Raw genomic sequence first — 15,640 nt, forward strand, 5'->3', positions numbered from 1 at the left:
AACCAAGGGATATGGCAATGGGAGTTCACATGGCGCAGACCACTGGTAGGGAGAGAGATGGGGTGGCTAGAGGAGTTGCGCCAAAAGCTATCCTTGGCCCAACTAACAGAAGGGGTACCTGATAAGTGGGTGTGGTTGCCAAACACGGAGGGTGTATATTCAGTTAATTCAGCTTATTTATTTTTGCAGGGACCAATGTTACCGGAGCCAGATACTGTGTTTTCAATTGTTTGGCGGGCACTTGCGCCATTTAATGTGAAGGCATTTGCTTGGAGGTGTTTGTTAAATAGATTGACCACATCAGACAATTTGCTTACGAGGGGGGTGCTGACTTCTCGAGAAGATGCGGTCTGTAAATTTTGTTCCATTGAAGCAGAATCTTGTTCTCATATTTTGTTTTCATGCCCGGTTTCCATGGATGTGTGGAAGGAAGTGTATAAGTGGCTTGGAGTCTCTACTGTGCTTCCAAAAGATGCTAAGAGTCACATTCTTCAATTTCAGCAAGGTTGGAGTAATGCTAATTACAGGGGAATGTTTCCAATATGGTTGGCAACAGTGTGGACAATTTGGCTTCTGAGGAATGAGCTAATTTTTAGAGCTGGTGTCGTTTGTATTCTGACAACATTAGAACTAATTCAATGGAGGTCTTGGCAATGGGTGAAGGCACTTATTCAGAGTTTTACTTATTCCATGGTTGAGTGGTATGCTGAACCTTTACTGTGCATTCAACATGTCTGAGGTCCAAGTTGATTTGTTTTGGCATCTTTGGAATTTTATCTGATATGTTGTGGTGCTGGATTAATTACTTGTAGCTGGTCCTACATTGTGTTGCTGTTTCGTCTTCTTGGTTGGTTTGGGTATTGTTATACAATTTAATAGCTTAATGTGGTGAGGTTGGGTTTCAAAGGGATTTTGTTACCTTTTTAGCTATCTGTTTTGGATAGCTTCTTTGTTTTTAATTGGCTTAATTGCACTTTTGGTCCCCCAACTATGGCCTTCCTGCGAAAATCGTCCCTAAACTTCAAAATTAGCAAAACTCATCCCCCAACTATACACACAGTTGCACTTTTGGTCTTCCGTTAGCTTTCCGTCAGAAATCTAACGTGAGAAACCTACGTGGCTTACTCACGCGCTTCTCACGTGATCATTCAGGAGAGAGAGTGATGACTTGACACACATGTGCTTCTCACGTGATCTAACCAAGCTACTCAGGTCAAAATTAGGTTTTTTAATTTCAAAACCTAAGGGACCAAAATTGCAGCTCATAGAAAACCCTAGGAGAAGAGAACGAAGGAGGGTGAAGACGATGACGGCGAAGAAGACGACGCCGACGAAGAAGGCAACAAAGAAGAAGATGATGCCGACGAAGAAGGCAACAATGAAGAAGAGCACCCCGACGAAGATAGCAGCGGCGACAAACAACAATGGACCCAAGAAGGGGACCTCGAGGAAGAAACCATCTGCGACCAACAGCAATGAACCCAAGAAGGGGACCCCGAGGAAAGTGATTAAGAAGAACGTAGACTGTGACAAGGAAGAACAAGTGGTGTGGTCCCAGAACGTGAACTTTCTCGGGATGTTGTTCCTTGGCCCTCTACCCATGTGCGAATGTAAGATTTTTTATTCTTCCCTTTATCTTTATGTCATGTTGAATGGGTAGTTGAATTAAATCAATGTTGTTTGTTGTCCTTTTGTTGTTTGTTGAATTTAGGCTTGAATTTAATATTGTCCTTTGTTTTGTCCAGCTTCTTAGTGTCTAATAGTATAAGAATACTGCTGCATCATGGTGGGAAATTGACCTTTGAACCCAGATTTGAATATCATGGTTGTTCTGTAGAACAATTGGTTGATTGGGACACAGATGTAATATCTTCTATTGAGATGGGTAAGGAGGTATTTAGATTAGGGTATAAGGCTTTTAAAGCTTTATGGTACAGGCACCCTGGGGCAATAGGTCCAAGTGGGATTAGGCGTATAATCACTGATAAGGATGTGCACCAGTTCTGCTCTGATGTTAAGGGGTATAATCTAGTCCATTTATTTGTTGAGCATGACAATGAGATATCATTAGATGTTGTTGACTCAGATGATGATGTTGCAATAGTTGATAGGTTGGATGTGATTTGTGGGAAGTTGATTCAGGGTGAAAAGGATGTGGAAAAGGATAAGGTGATTCAAGAGGAGGTTGTTTCTGTGGTACTAGAGTGTGAGAAGGATAAAGTGGTTGAAGAAGAACGTGATAAGGAGATGGTGGTGGAAGAAGAGGTTGGTAAGGACAAGTTAGTGGTAGAAGAGGCTGAGAAGGAAAAGTTAGTGGAAGACGAGGCTGAGAATGTAGTGGCAGAACAGGTTGAGAAGGAGAAGGTAGTGGCAGAACAAGTTGAGAAGGATAACCAAGTGGTGGGAGAAGAGGGAGATGATGAGTCATATCACCCTAACAGTGATGACAGTGATGATTCCTCAGTGGTGTCACTAGATGATAGTGACTATGAGGAAAACTGGGACTGGACCACAGTCTTGCCTCATGAGTCCCTTGTTGATATACCTCATGATGCTCCACCACCTGATCTGTATGAACTTTCATTACCTGTAGACACCAATGATCCAAGAGCAACTTACTCAGATTTTGAAGATGAAGATGGGGATTCTGATGATTTAGAGAGTCCATCTGAAGGAGAAGGAGAGGGAAGGGCAAGGAGATACCCCAGGTTTAAGCCTGCAGAAGATGGTGATAGTGTGAACTTTGTCCTTGGTCAGATATTTGACAGTAAGGATATTTTTATTTATGCTGTTAAGGAATTTGCTCTGCAACATAAGAAAGATATGAAAATAGTGAAGAATGACAAGAAGAGGGTGGTTGTTAATTGTGTCAAAGGCTGCCCATTTAATCTGAGAATCAGTAAGACAAATAGCAGGCACTACTTCCTGCTTGTCACATATGAGGCTACTCACAATTGCTGCAGGTAAAACATAATCTTCCAATTTATGTTTTGTACTTATTTAAATTTTGTTTTGACATTTGTATTGTGGTTTTTATTTTGTTCCAGGTCTGCATCAAACAGGCAGGCTAAGACTATTTTAATGGCTAGGAAGTACATGCCTCTTCTCAGGCACAGTCCTAACTTGAGCATACCTGGATTAATTGAAGAAGCAAGAAGTAGGTGGGGCGTACATTTGGGGTGGTGGAAAGCTTACATGGCAAAAGTCAAGGCTATAGAGATGATTCAAGGTACATGCATTGACCAGTACAGTCAGTTGAGAAATTATGCTCATGAACTGCTGAGAAGCAATCCTGGCAGCACTGTAATCATCAAGAGTGAGGAGGGACCTAAAGGGCCAGTGTTCATGAGAATATATGTTTGTTTGGCTGCAACAAAACAGGCATTTGCAAACACATGTAGACCGCTAATTGGTCTAGATGGATGTTTTTTGAAAGGCACTTATGGAGGGCAGCTCCTAGCAGCTGTAGGGAAGGATGGAAACAATCAAATGTTTCCAATATGCTATGCTGTGGTAGAGGCAGAAACTAAGTACTCTTGGAACTGGTTTGTGAGTTTGTTGTTGGAGGATCTAGACCAAATTAAGAAGAAAAAGTGGGCTTTTATCTCTGATCAGCAGAAGGTAAAACCTAATCTTCCAATTTATGCTTTATATTTATTTAAATTCTGTTCTGACATTTGAAATGATTTTTATTTGCAGGGTTTAGTTCCTACTCTGCAGGAGCTCATTCCTGATGTTGACCACAGACTATGTGTGAAGCATATCTATGGTAACTTCAGGAAGAAGTATCCAGGATCAGAATTGAAAGTGGCATTATGGAAGGCAGCCAGGGCAAGCACAGTGCAGGAGTGGAAGAAAGAAATGGATTTGATGAAGGCATTTAGTGAAGAGGCTTTCAAAGACATGATGAGGCTGCCAGCAAAGCAGTGGGCAAGATCAGTCTATAGCACAGACACAAGATGTGATTTGCAGGTCAACAATATGTGCGAGGCATTTAATATGGCAGTGTTGGAGCATAGGGACAAGCCCATCATTTCTTTGCTAGAGGGGCTGAAGTTTTACATCAATAATAGGATTGTCAAGCAGAGACAATTGATGCTGAGATGGAAGACTTCAATCATATGCCCACTGATTCAGCAAAGGTTGGAATTCTCCAAGGAAGCAGCTGATAAATGCGTAGCAGTTTGGAATGGTTCTGACAATTTCAGAAACTTCCAAGTGAAGAGAGATTTTGATTCTTATGTTGTAGACCTGGAAGAAAGGACATGTGCCTGCAGGAGATGACAGTTAACAGGCATTCCTTGCTCACATTCCATTGCATGTATGTGGTTTGCACGCCGGAACCCTGAGAATTATGTGGATCCAAGCTACATGTTAGTTTCAATCTATAGTTCTAAATGTTGTTATAATTGTTCTTAAAAAATTCCAATTTGTAGTTCTACTTGTTATTCTGAAAAAATCACAGGAAATCAACTTTCCTGGAAACATATTCTTATCTAATCCAGCCCAATAATGGGCCTAAGTTATGGCCAGAAGATCCTGCACCACCCCTGAACCCTCCTTTTGTAAGAAGAGCTCCTGAGAGGCCAAAGAAGGCTAGAAACAAGGCAAATGATGAGAAGAAGAACCCTACAAAGTTGAAGAAATGAGGTTCTGCACTAAAATGTAGAAGATGTGGAGGACAAGGGCACAATGTAAGAACTTGCAAGGCCAAGGACCTAGCTGACAGAGAGATTCCTGTTGGAGGGAATAAGATCAGATACTTGTCCATTGCATGTACTCTTATATCTGTTCCTATATGTAATATTTTTGTTCTCATGGATGTTCTCTAATTTTGCAGGATAACCCTACAATATTGCAACCTGAGCAGAGGGATGTGCAAACTACTCAAAATGCAACTCAGGATGCACCTCCTGTGAGGCAGACCCAGGGTGATCCTCCTCTTAGCCAATCTCAGCCTCCACAGGCTCCACAATCTCAGGCTCCACGGGCTCAAGCTGGATCAAATGAGGCTGACAAAGCTAAAGGGAAAGGGAAAGTGAAACAACTAGCCAAAGGGAAGGGACAAAATGCTAAGGGAGGAAATAAGAGGAAGCTTGGAGAAGTTAGTGGATCAAATTAGTAATGTGTTTTAGGCTTCAAAATGTGTAATGTGTTTTAGGCTTAAGTGACAATTGAGCAATGTGACTCTTTTTAATGTTTCTGTAATGTGGTTTAGGCCTAAGTGCCAATTGAGCAATGTGACTCTTTTTATGGTTTATGTAATGTTGTTAAGGCCTAACTGCCAATTGTGTACTCTACTGTGGGTGTTTGATGACAAATGAAGGCCTAAGTGCCACTGTTATTTTGTTGAATCAGTGCAGTAATTTTGTGTGTTACTTTGTGTTTTGCTTCATGACAATTGAAGGCCTAAGTGCCAAAGTTACTTTGTGTGTTGCATGACAAATGAAGGCCTTGCATCAAAATACAACAGGTTTACTTTGCATCATAAAGAGATGGCTAAAATACCACAGGTCTCAAATTCATTCATGAAATACCACAGGTTTACATTGCATCAAAATCTCAATGTCATACATAACAACTACAACAAATTACATAGCCCAACACCAACTATCCCCCTATTTGTTTACATAAGAAAACACCAACAAAATCATCAAAATGATACAAGTCACCAAAGAAATCTCCAACATCCTTTCCTTCTTCTTCATATCATTAATCTTCCTCAACAGTGCACCAATAATTTTCTTCTCCCTTGCAATTTCTTCATCAAACCTATCACATTTTACTAGTCCATGATATTCATCATACCAAACAAAGAATCTGCAGACTCTCTTGCCATGTATCTGCAAATACAGAAAAACAGAGTTATGAGAGAGCAGATAACAAATATATGAGAGCAAGGAGAAGACAATGGGTAAGAACACGAACCTTGAACAGTCCACATTCGTAAAATTTTCGCCCAGGGCTATCACCAGTCCAGTATGTAATGAGTGGAGCCTGAAAACCACAATCGCAAATGGGACCTCCCTTCCTCCTCTGTGAACAAGAATACGAGCCAGAACTTTGAGACCCACCTCCCATTTCCTTCCACCCTTCGCTTGGAGGAGCTCGCATATCCTTCTTCTTCGTTCTTCAGGTTGTGATTCAGAGGGAGAGAGAAGAAATCAAAAACCCATCTTTTAACCCTCTTCAGATCGTGGGTCGGGTGAAGAAGAAGATGATGGGAGGAGATGACCGTTGTAGCTTTTGGTTAGATCACGTGAGAAGCACATGTGTGTCCAGTCATCACTCTCTCTCCTGAATGATCACGTGAGAAACGCGTGAGTAAGCCACGTAGGCTTCTCACGTTAGATTTCTGACGGAAAGCTAACGGAAGACCAAAAGTGCAACTGTGTGTATAGTTGAGGGACGAGTTTTGCTAATTTTGAAGTTTAGGGACGATTTTCGCAGGAAGGCCATAGTTGGGGGACCAAAAGTGCAATTAAGCGTTTTTAATTTGTTCTTGACTCTACTATGTATTAAGGGTTGAGTACCCCTTGTACTCTCATTAATGCAAAATTTGCTTATCAAAAAAATATAAACATACATTCAAAAATCACTTTGTATGTTTAGATATGAGTTGAATCTAAAGCAATAATATTTTTTTAGAGGTCGGCTCACACTTTCTATTAGACTACTTGCAATGGCCCTGTTGAATGGGTGTTGAAAAATGGATTCAACCGTTGAATTGTTCCAATGGCCCTGTTGAATAGGGTGACCATTTACAATGGTTCTACACTCTCAACACCACTTTTCCTCTTCCCAACACTCCACATCATTTTTTCTCTCCAATTCAACACTCATTCAAGTTTTACCCACTCCAATGATTTTTCATTCAACACACTACCCCACCACTTTTTTATTTCATATTTTTATTTAATTTTAGGCTTAATTGCACTTTTGGTCCCCCAACTTTGCCCTTCCTGCGAAAATCGTCCCCCAACTAAAAAATTAGCAAAAACCATCCTCAACGTTTACACTCCGTTGCAAAATTGGTCCGCCGTTACAATTCCGTCTGAAAACTAACGTTTTCTGGGTAAAAAATAAAAAAATAATAAAAAATACATGAACTTCATCTTCTTCCTCTTAGTTATCTTCATACCTTCAAACCCAAAATTCCAGAAAAAACAAAAAAAAAAAATCTAAATTCAAGAATCTCATTTACAATTTTTTTTGAAAGAAATTTGAACCATTGAATTGCACATATCAGATGTATCCAAGTACATCAATACCAATGCCACACAACCCTCAAGTATGTCCCCAAGCCGTGGCCTCAAAGCAGCTGAATCCTCATCATAAGAGCAAAAATTAGCACCATATTAGCACCCCCAAATTGAACACCCTTTATCCCCCAAATGTAGAACTCTCAAATATCATGCACCCAAGATGAGAATTCCAACCAAATCAAGAATGAGAAACATGAATTTGTCAATTCACACACCAAACAAATCTATCCCCCAAATATTGAATGCAAATTGCAAAGTTCTTGATTTATTGCACACCCAAAATTCGAATTGGCCTCTGAACTTGTCCAAACCGTAAGCAATTGCATCTGCAATGGGTTCTTTGATGATTTAAAGAACATTCAAAACCAAATAAAAAAACCCCAAATCCAAATCCAACCCCAGAATCCCCAAATCCAGATCTGATTGGTTCCTCTGTTTCCCCCTCGAGATTCGACCTTGCAGTTCCTCTCAGAAAGCAAAAACACCCAGATCTGAATGCATCGATAGTCAGCAACACTCTTCTACACTTCTGTTTTGCCTTTGTTTTGGGTTCGATGGTGGTTGGGGTGGTGGGTCAGTGTGGGTTGGTTGGGTTACGATCTAGGGGTGGGGGCAGCAGAGGTTGCGATTAAGGGGTCGAGGTTGTGGGCTGCGATTTAGGGGTGGGGATAATGGAGGTTGTGGATTTTGATTTTTGGGTGGGGGCGGTGGAGGGTGTGTGGGATGAAGATTTCGATTTTTATTTTTTCTGGAATTTTGGGTTTGAAGGTATGAAGATAACTAAGAGGAAGAAGATGAAGAAAGAGATGAAGTTCATATGTTTTTTATTATTTTTTTATTTTTTACCCAGAAAACGTTAGTTTTTAGACAGAAGTGTAACGGTGGACCAGTTTTGCAACGGAGTGTAAACGTTGAGAATGGTTTTTGCTCATTTTTTAGTTGGCGGACGATTTTCGCAGAAAGGGCAAAGTTGGGGGACCAAAATTGCAATTAAGCCTTAATTTTATATTTTTATTTTTATGATTACATAAAATTACAATTATCGATTTAAATTAAATTAAAATAATAAACACTTAACAATTTAATATTTTTTTAAAAAAATATAGACAATAATTTATTTTATTTAAAAGAATTCTCGGTGTTGAAATGGTAATTGTTGGGATTCATTTCAAAACAAAGGCTAATAGAAAGATAATAATAATAGTGAAAAACTTGGTTTTTTTTTTCTGTGTCCAAATCAAACGAACCAAGTCTCTATTTATAGAGGGAAAAAAATCATGAATTTTGGTTAAAAAAAAAATTCCAGCAAATTTTTTTTGCAATGAAATAATTGAGTTCAAAAGATTAAGATGATAAAAATCCAAACATCCAATCACACGTTGCCACGTGTCCCAGCCGTGGCAGATTCAACATGTTGAGAGTTTTCATCACCTCTTCACCACATCATCTTTCAACACTCTTCAACAAACCATTGCACCCATTCAACACCAAATTCTTCCCCTTTCAACACATCATTGTAAATTGTCTAATATTCAACATGTTGAATGAACAGTAAATTTGTCCCACTCATCCCACATGGCAAAATCTCATTGGTTGTTTTCATTTTCAGATTCTTATCTCATCATAATTATTTGGGGTCAATTATTTCGTAGCAAATTAATTTTTTATTTAATTTTTTTTCACCAAAATTCATCATTTTTTTGTCTATAAATAGAGACTTGGTTCATTTGATTTGGACACAGAAAAAAAAAACGACATTTTTTCCTCTAGTTTTTCTATTTAATTAGCCTTCAATAAACTCTTGTTTGTAGCTCTAAACATATTTTTAGTGAAATGGATCTCAACAATAACCCTTTTAATAATGACTATCCCTATATGTTGTCTTTTTTTACTTGCAAGAAAAAATTAATTAAAAATATAAAATTACTAAACTAGAAAGAAAAAAAATTAACTCTAAATTATTTAAATTTAATTTAAATTGATAATTGTTATTAATATATAATCACAAAAACAAAAACATAAGAAAAAAGTAAAGAATATGAAATAAAAGTTGTGAGTTAGGGTGTTGAATTTTATTAAACAAAACAATTGCAGTGAGTAAAAGTTAAATGTGTGTTGAATTATTAGATGAAAGAGAGAGAAAATAATATGGAGTGAAAAAAATGAAAAAGTAGGGTGTTGAATGAAAAAATCATTGTACATCATCTTACGAAAATGTAAAGATTCATTTAATTAATTTGCAGTGATCTGAACGAGTTTTCAAACTCACGCTCATTTTGCCCTTTTTGTCATGACTCAAAAGCTAAATGTGTGTAAAAGTTAAATGTGTGCTGAATTATTAGATGAAAGAGAGAAAATAATATGGAGTGAAAAAAATGAAAAAGTAGGGTGTTGAATGAAAAAATCATTGTACATCATCTTACGAAAATGTAAAGATTCATTTAATTAATTTGCAGTGATCTGAACGAGTTTTCAAACTCACGCTCATTTTGCCCTTTTTGTCATGACTCAAAAGCACGTCCACGTATTGTGTTTGTTGTATCTACTATCTAATCTAACACTAATAGAAACCAAAAACTTTCTAGCTTACTTTATGTTAAAAAATTGAATGGGATGTGATGCCAAATACCATGATGCCAAGTGCTAATCTCTTTTACTGTTCCCACATCCTCATAGTAGGTAGTTGTTCTCACAAAAGTGCCGACAAAAGTGGTGGAGACAAGAAAGTAAAAGACACGGGTGATCCGGAGAGGGGTGGTGGCGTCCTAGATTTCTTCCTCTTAATCTAGTCTTGCACTTCATAGTGTTTGTTTCTTCTACAAATGATTTCTCACCAAAATTAATTTTGATGAGAAATTATTGTGAGCAGTTTTTGAGTCCCATAATTGATTTTGAGATAAAAGAAGCTAAAGCAAACACACTATACTAATCACCTCCTAAATCCAACATAACCAACCCATTTTCTTTTCTTTGTTAATGGTCTCTCTTTCTTTTATGATATATACTTGGACAATTATAAGAAGACACAGGAAGGTATATTAAAGGTAAGGCGCTTTTACCAAAATCCTTAAAGTCATTCATTCATACTGAAGTCTTTTCTGGTGTTTGAGGTTGGATTTAGATCCCCTAGAGTTGGGGAAATAACTGTGGGGTGCAGTTTCATTCGCTTACCTTTTTATTTACATTTTATTGCATTACAAATATTACTTTATGGCTAATATCCTTGCAGTTGGAAATCCAACTGCAGAGCATCCTAATCCAGGTTGGATTTAAGGTTAGATTAAAGTTACATTCAAACTCAGTTCACTCACAGTCTCACACAAAAGTGGTAAAGAGAGAAATATAAAATATGAAATATGATGAATGACATGTTGAAAAAAAAGAGAGAGAAATTGATAGCTACATAGTTATTGAGCTTTATTCAGTCGGATCTATTAAGTTCAAGTGGGTGGATAATTAGTGCTAGTCACTTTATATTTATATGTTTAGTTATCTCTTTATATTCTAAAACATTTCTAGAATTGAGATGATGTCACGTGTCGAGCACTCCTTATCCTAACAAGCTATAAATTATATTGTTTTCTTTCCTTAGGAATTTTGTTAGCTTTTACTTTTGGGTTCCTATTGATTCAATTGATAGAGAATTCTCTCTATCAGAAATACAAAGAAAAAGAAGTGAAATTTTCATGACAAAAGTGAGAGGTGTGAATACATATATCAAAGTTGTTTAAGTCAGAGCTTGAGATGTTCCATTAACCAAACCAAACTAAAAAGGCAAGCAAACAAATACTATATCAAAGTTTATCATGGTATAAAATGTGATAATTTAATTGTACATATATATACAATATTTGGTGTAATTGAGAAATGATACATTCTTAATTACAGGGTGGATTACATGCAGAATAAATAACTTGTTTGCTGCTTGGTGGGTAAGTGCCTAAGATGTACGCTTTACAGCTTGAGTCCAAAACACCTAGAAGTTAGTGTGCAAGTGCCATGTTTCAAGAGACAAAATGGCACTCGTGAATAGTTGACATCATGGGGAATTGTACATGGTGCACGGAAGAATGTGGTCTTTGTCCTTTCTTGATTACTGAACTTGTGTGTTACCACGCTTATATAGTATGCTACAGTATTACTAAAATAGTTTGATCATTGAATCCAAACACATTGTGTGTCTCTAAGAAGATGAACTCGAGGAAATAAAAATCATGTAAAGAAACAGACACAACACTATATAGTTTCTCTTCAATTTTCTTAAATCAATTTACCATTAACTGCAATGACTAATCACCTCACCACAGAATATTCGCACTAAATCGTAAATAAATAACTATGAAATGTGTTTCAGTCCTCATAAAGGAATATCGAACCCCGACTTTTACCCATTTGTATTTCTTTATTACCATCAAAAGCACCAGCTAAATAAACCATCAAATCCACATATAATATATAGTCCCTAAATTCAAAGCAGACAGAACGTAGAGACAAAGATCATGACATTAGATTGAGACATTAATCATGGTATTATATATATGTACACGGATTGGAATCTTCATGGTTCAGAGAAGCTCAGAGCTAAAGTTCTCACTTCAGAGGCAGAGAATCATTGATCAGAGGAACTAGCTAGAAGTGAAACATGGAAGAGGGAAACATGTCAGGCTTTTGCATCAGATCAGGAAGCTGTACTGTCCGAGGTAAAAGTGGCATCAGCAGTGGCACCAAGTGTGGGCGTTGGAACCCCACCACAGAACAGGTTAAACTTCTCACTGAACTCTTCAGGGCTGGTCTCAGAACCCCAAGCACTGATCAGATTCAGAAGATCTCCAATCAGCTGAGTTTCTATGGTAAGATAGAGAGCAAGAACGTGTTCTATTGGTTTCAGAATCACAAGGCCAGGGAAAGACAGAAACGCCGCAAAGTCTCATATGATGAGAAGGATGTTGTAATTCGTAGAGATAACTTCATGAATGCTTCTCCACTAAGTAAGTACTACTGTCATTTGCATGTTTGTGTTCACATTCACATCTTCCAAAATCAATTGTGCCACAAATGCTACTAGGATTAGTAGCTTCTCTCAGAATCATACTTTCGTCTAATATGAAAATATGTTGTGTATCTAAACATACACATAAATCTAATCAAGTGCATGTGTTAGGATCCGAAAAGGAACCAGCCCTATTGAAGAGGAACCAGCCTCTTGGTTCTGTAGAGGACCCAGTCTCTCAGTTCCTATTTATCCTTTTTTATTTCAATAATATCAGTTCTTATTCAGAAAATACAAAAATATTAGCCTTTATTATATTTTTCTCTTATGTTTCACCACGTTAGGATTTTCGGATCCTAACAATTGGTCCGACCTACCGGATCGAATCGTTGGCGGGATTTCGATCCGGTAGGTCGGACCAATTGTTAGGATCCGAAAATCCTAACGTGGTGAAACATAAGAGAAAAATATAATAAAGGCTAATATTTTTGTATTTTCTGAATAAGAACTGATATTATTGAAATAAAAAAGAATAAATAGGAACTGAGAGACTGAGTCCTCTACAGAACCGAGGCTGGTTCCTCTTCAATAGGGCTGGTTCCCTTTACAAAACTCAATAATTTAATCCATAACTCTAACCTAAAGAGGGCACTCCTATTTATAATAACTAATCCTAATATCAATAACTTAATCCCTAAGAAATACATAAGATATACTACTAGAATAAGAGATAACATCCTAATATAAAAGATACTATAAAGATAGATTCCTAAATTAAAATAAATTAAATCCTAATATAATTAATCCTAACAGCATGCATGTTTGGGAATTTTCTACAATTAATTCTGAAGTATTTGAGAAATTTATGTAAGTAGTTTTTTTAAGTGTCATAATTCATTCTGAGTAAAGAGAATCTCATTTGAAAGTGCCAAGAGACCCTTTGAAATTTCTATTTTTCATTAGCTTTTAATGATCTAATGATGTAAATATGTGTGTTTTTGACACTTTTCAAAGGATCAGGTATTGCTGAGATGTATCAAGTTTCAGAGCCTGACAGGATGATTGAGACACTTCCACTTTTTCCCTTGAATTCCTTTGGTGAAACAGAGTCAGAGAAGGTGAGGGTGCATCCAAATGAAGGCAGGGGTAATGCAATGTTTTCATACACAATGGCAGAACAGATGGAGCACCCACCATTAGACCTGCGATTGAGCTTTCTGTGAGGAGGAGGAGATTTTTTACTTATTGTTGTTACTTAGTGAAATTAATTAGGTTTAGCATAAAAAGAAAATGTTTAGGGTTTGTATCATGTAACTGTTAAAAATTACAAACTATGTAACTTTAGATTAATATTTAGTGATCATGTAATATTGACTTTATCCCTTAGGCAAGTGGTTTAAAATTCGTATTTCAAACTCTTGCGAGTGAAAAAAACTCTTTAGTCAATCTTCTACCTCTCAATGTGTTAATAACAGGATGGGAGATTTAATCTCACGACTATTAGCTCTAAAAATATCTTGATTAACACCAAAAAAATGTGATATTATGAATGCCTCAACTCCATATTCTTTTGCATACTCTCATTTTTTTACTTGGTTTTATCACATTTGAGACTACTTGCATAGTTGAGTATTATGTTGGCTTGGATTCTAATTCCTTGCCTCTCATGAAATGTCACGCCTTGGAATTCATGAAGGATGATAACATTAATTTAGTGGTCTTTGATTTCAAACAAGTCAGACCTCGGGTATGCTTTCCATCTTTGAATATCATGAACCATATTCACACGTCAAAAACAATGTCGGTATAATTTACCTAGGTTGGGGAATGTCATTCATCGTTATCCACAATTTGATCCTAATTTTGATTCACAGAAAGAGGGATTTGGTATATTAATATACTCCCTCCGGTCCTATTTATAAGCAGCAAAAAAAAAATCACATAGTTTAAGAAATGTAGTTAAACTAGATAAAATGCATTAAATATGTCTTGAATCAAAATAAACTTCCAAAATTACCCTTTGTTATTAGTGTTGGAAAGTGGGAAAGAGAGAGAATAATTAATGAGACACATTTTACAAACTAGAATTAATAAGGGCATCATTGGAAAAAAATAATTAATATAGCTCAAACTTTCATTTGGTTCTTATAAAAAGGACCAAGATTTTTCTTCTCTTTCATGCATATAAATAGGACCGGAGGGAGTATTAATTATGAAGATCAGTAGTCTCACTCAAACTCACATGTAAGCAAGCTAGCAAGTCATGAAATTTTGTTTATTGAACATGTAATAAAAGGTTAAACATCTTTTTGTTCCTACGAAATAGAAAATTGTTGATTTTAATTTCTCAAAAAAATAAATTAAAACGTACACTTAGATTTTAGAAAGTTGAGTTTGAGCCCTAAAAATAGGGGTGACGTCCGAGGTAGGTTGACTAGTGTTGGAAACAAGTGTTAGGATAGTCCCACATCGAACAAGCTAGGGTAAGAGAGAGAGTTTATAAGGAGATTGGTCTGATATGGGCGCACCGATTTATTTAACAATTGGGCTGACCAAAACTATGTATCAAATGGGCCGGGCATCCCATGGTCCAGCCGGACTTAAACCCAAGTTATAAATAACAGGCACCATCCAAGCGATGGGGGACCTATCATTTCACGCATTTTTCATTCGTTTGTTTACTTCGCCTGCTCTCTAATTTGATTAGCCTTCAGTCTGTGATTCCATACCGGAACATTGGCGCCCACCGTGGGGCCGAAGGAAATTTTCCTAGGCTTCATTTTTTCACCACAATGGTGACTCGATCCGGAGCGAATGGAGAGAGGAACCACGTCCCACAGGATAATGTTCCTCCTGATGTTCTTCAACGAATTATGGATGATCTTAATGATCTCTGTCAGCACAACCAACACTTACAAAATCAACTTACTGATCTTAATCAGACTTAGGGGCTACGAGAGGGCGATCGACGAATGACTGAGACGGTGGTGGATTTTCAACCTTTCACGGAGGAAATAGCAAACACAACCGTCCCAGACAACTTGAAGACACTAAAACTTGATTCTTATTACGGCGATACTGACCCAAAGGACCATTTGGTGTATTTTAACACGAAAATGGTTATTGTGGGGGCATCGGATGCGTTGAAGTGCAAAATGCTTCCATCAACTTTCAAGAAGTCAACAATGATTTGGTTTACAACTTTGCCTTCAAGGTCAATTGTGAATTTCACAGAATTGTCGGTGAAGTTTTTGTCTCAGTTTTCAACTAGTCGGGCCCAAAAGGTGACTCCAGCGACATTATTCAATGTTTGTCAGGGACCGAATGAAACTTTGCAGTCTTACATGGGGTGTTTCAATCAATTATCCATTCATTTGGAGGATAA

The 15,640-nt window shown here is 37.3% G+C and overlaps 2 protein-coding genes across 3 annotated transcripts; one reads left to right on the top strand and one right to left on the bottom strand.

Moving 5' to 3' along the window:
* Positions 1–5,475: 5,475 nt before the first annotated feature.
* LOC130725104 (uncharacterized) lies at positions 5,476–6,114 on the bottom strand. The gene is made up of 3 exons (XM_057576379.1): positions 5,929–6,114; positions 5,673–5,843; positions 5,476–5,499 (listed from the first exon to the last, which is right to left on the bottom strand). The coding sequence occupies exons 1-3, from the start codon at positions 6,112–6,114 to the stop codon at positions 5,476–5,478; spliced, it is 381 nt and encodes a 126-aa protein (XP_057432362.1).
* A 5,573-nt stretch (positions 6,115–11,687) lies between these two features.
* On the top strand, positions 11,688–13,670 carry LOC130731604 (WUSCHEL-related homeobox 5-like). Of its 2 annotated transcripts, none has more exons than XM_057583885.1 (2): positions 11,688–12,253; positions 13,276–13,670. In XM_057583885.1, exons 1-2 carry the CDS (start codon positions 11,908–11,910, stop codon positions 13,476–13,478), a joined length of 549 nt encoding a protein of 182 aa, XP_057439868.1. In that variant the 5' UTR covers positions 11,688–11,907; the 3' UTR covers positions 13,479–13,670. The 2 variants fall into 2 exon arrangements, with proteins under 2 accessions (XP_057439868.1, XP_057439866.1); XM_057583883.1 differs by having other exon boundaries at positions 11,697–12,253; positions 13,270–13,670.
* The last annotated feature ends 1,970 nt before the right edge of the window (positions 13,671–15,640 follow it).

This window comes from Lotus japonicus, chromosome 1 (genome assembly GCF_012489685.1).
Source record: "Lotus japonicus ecotype B-129 chromosome 1, LjGifu_v1.2".
Lineage (NCBI taxonomy): Eukaryota > Viridiplantae > Streptophyta > Magnoliopsida > Fabales > Fabaceae > Lotus > Lotus japonicus.

What these genes read in the sequence shown, in the direction of transcription:
- LOC130731604 (XM_057583883.1), top strand. Translation starts at nt 11,908, where the DNA reads ATGGAAGAGGGAAACATGTCAGGCTTTTGCATCAGATCAGGAAGCTGT. An exon ending in CATGAATGCTTCTCCACTAA is followed by an intron (nt 12,254 to 13,269) that starts GTAAGTACTACT and finishes CACTTTTCAAAG; the next exon opens with GATCAGGTATTGCTGAGATG.
- LOC130725104 (XM_057576379.1), bottom strand. Translation starts at nt 6,114, where the DNA reads ATGCGAGCTCCTCCAAGCGAAGGGTGGAAGGAAATGGGAGGTGGGTCT. An exon ending in ACGAATGTGGACTGTTCAAG is followed by an intron (nt 5,844 to 5,928) that starts GTTCGTGTTCTT and finishes CTGTATTTGCAG; the next exon opens with ATACATGGCAAGAGAGTCTG. An exon ending in GGATGTTGGAGATTTCTTTG is followed by an intron (nt 5,500 to 5,672) that starts GTGACTTGTATC and finishes GTGGTATTTTAG; the next exon opens with CCATCTCTTTATGATGCAAA.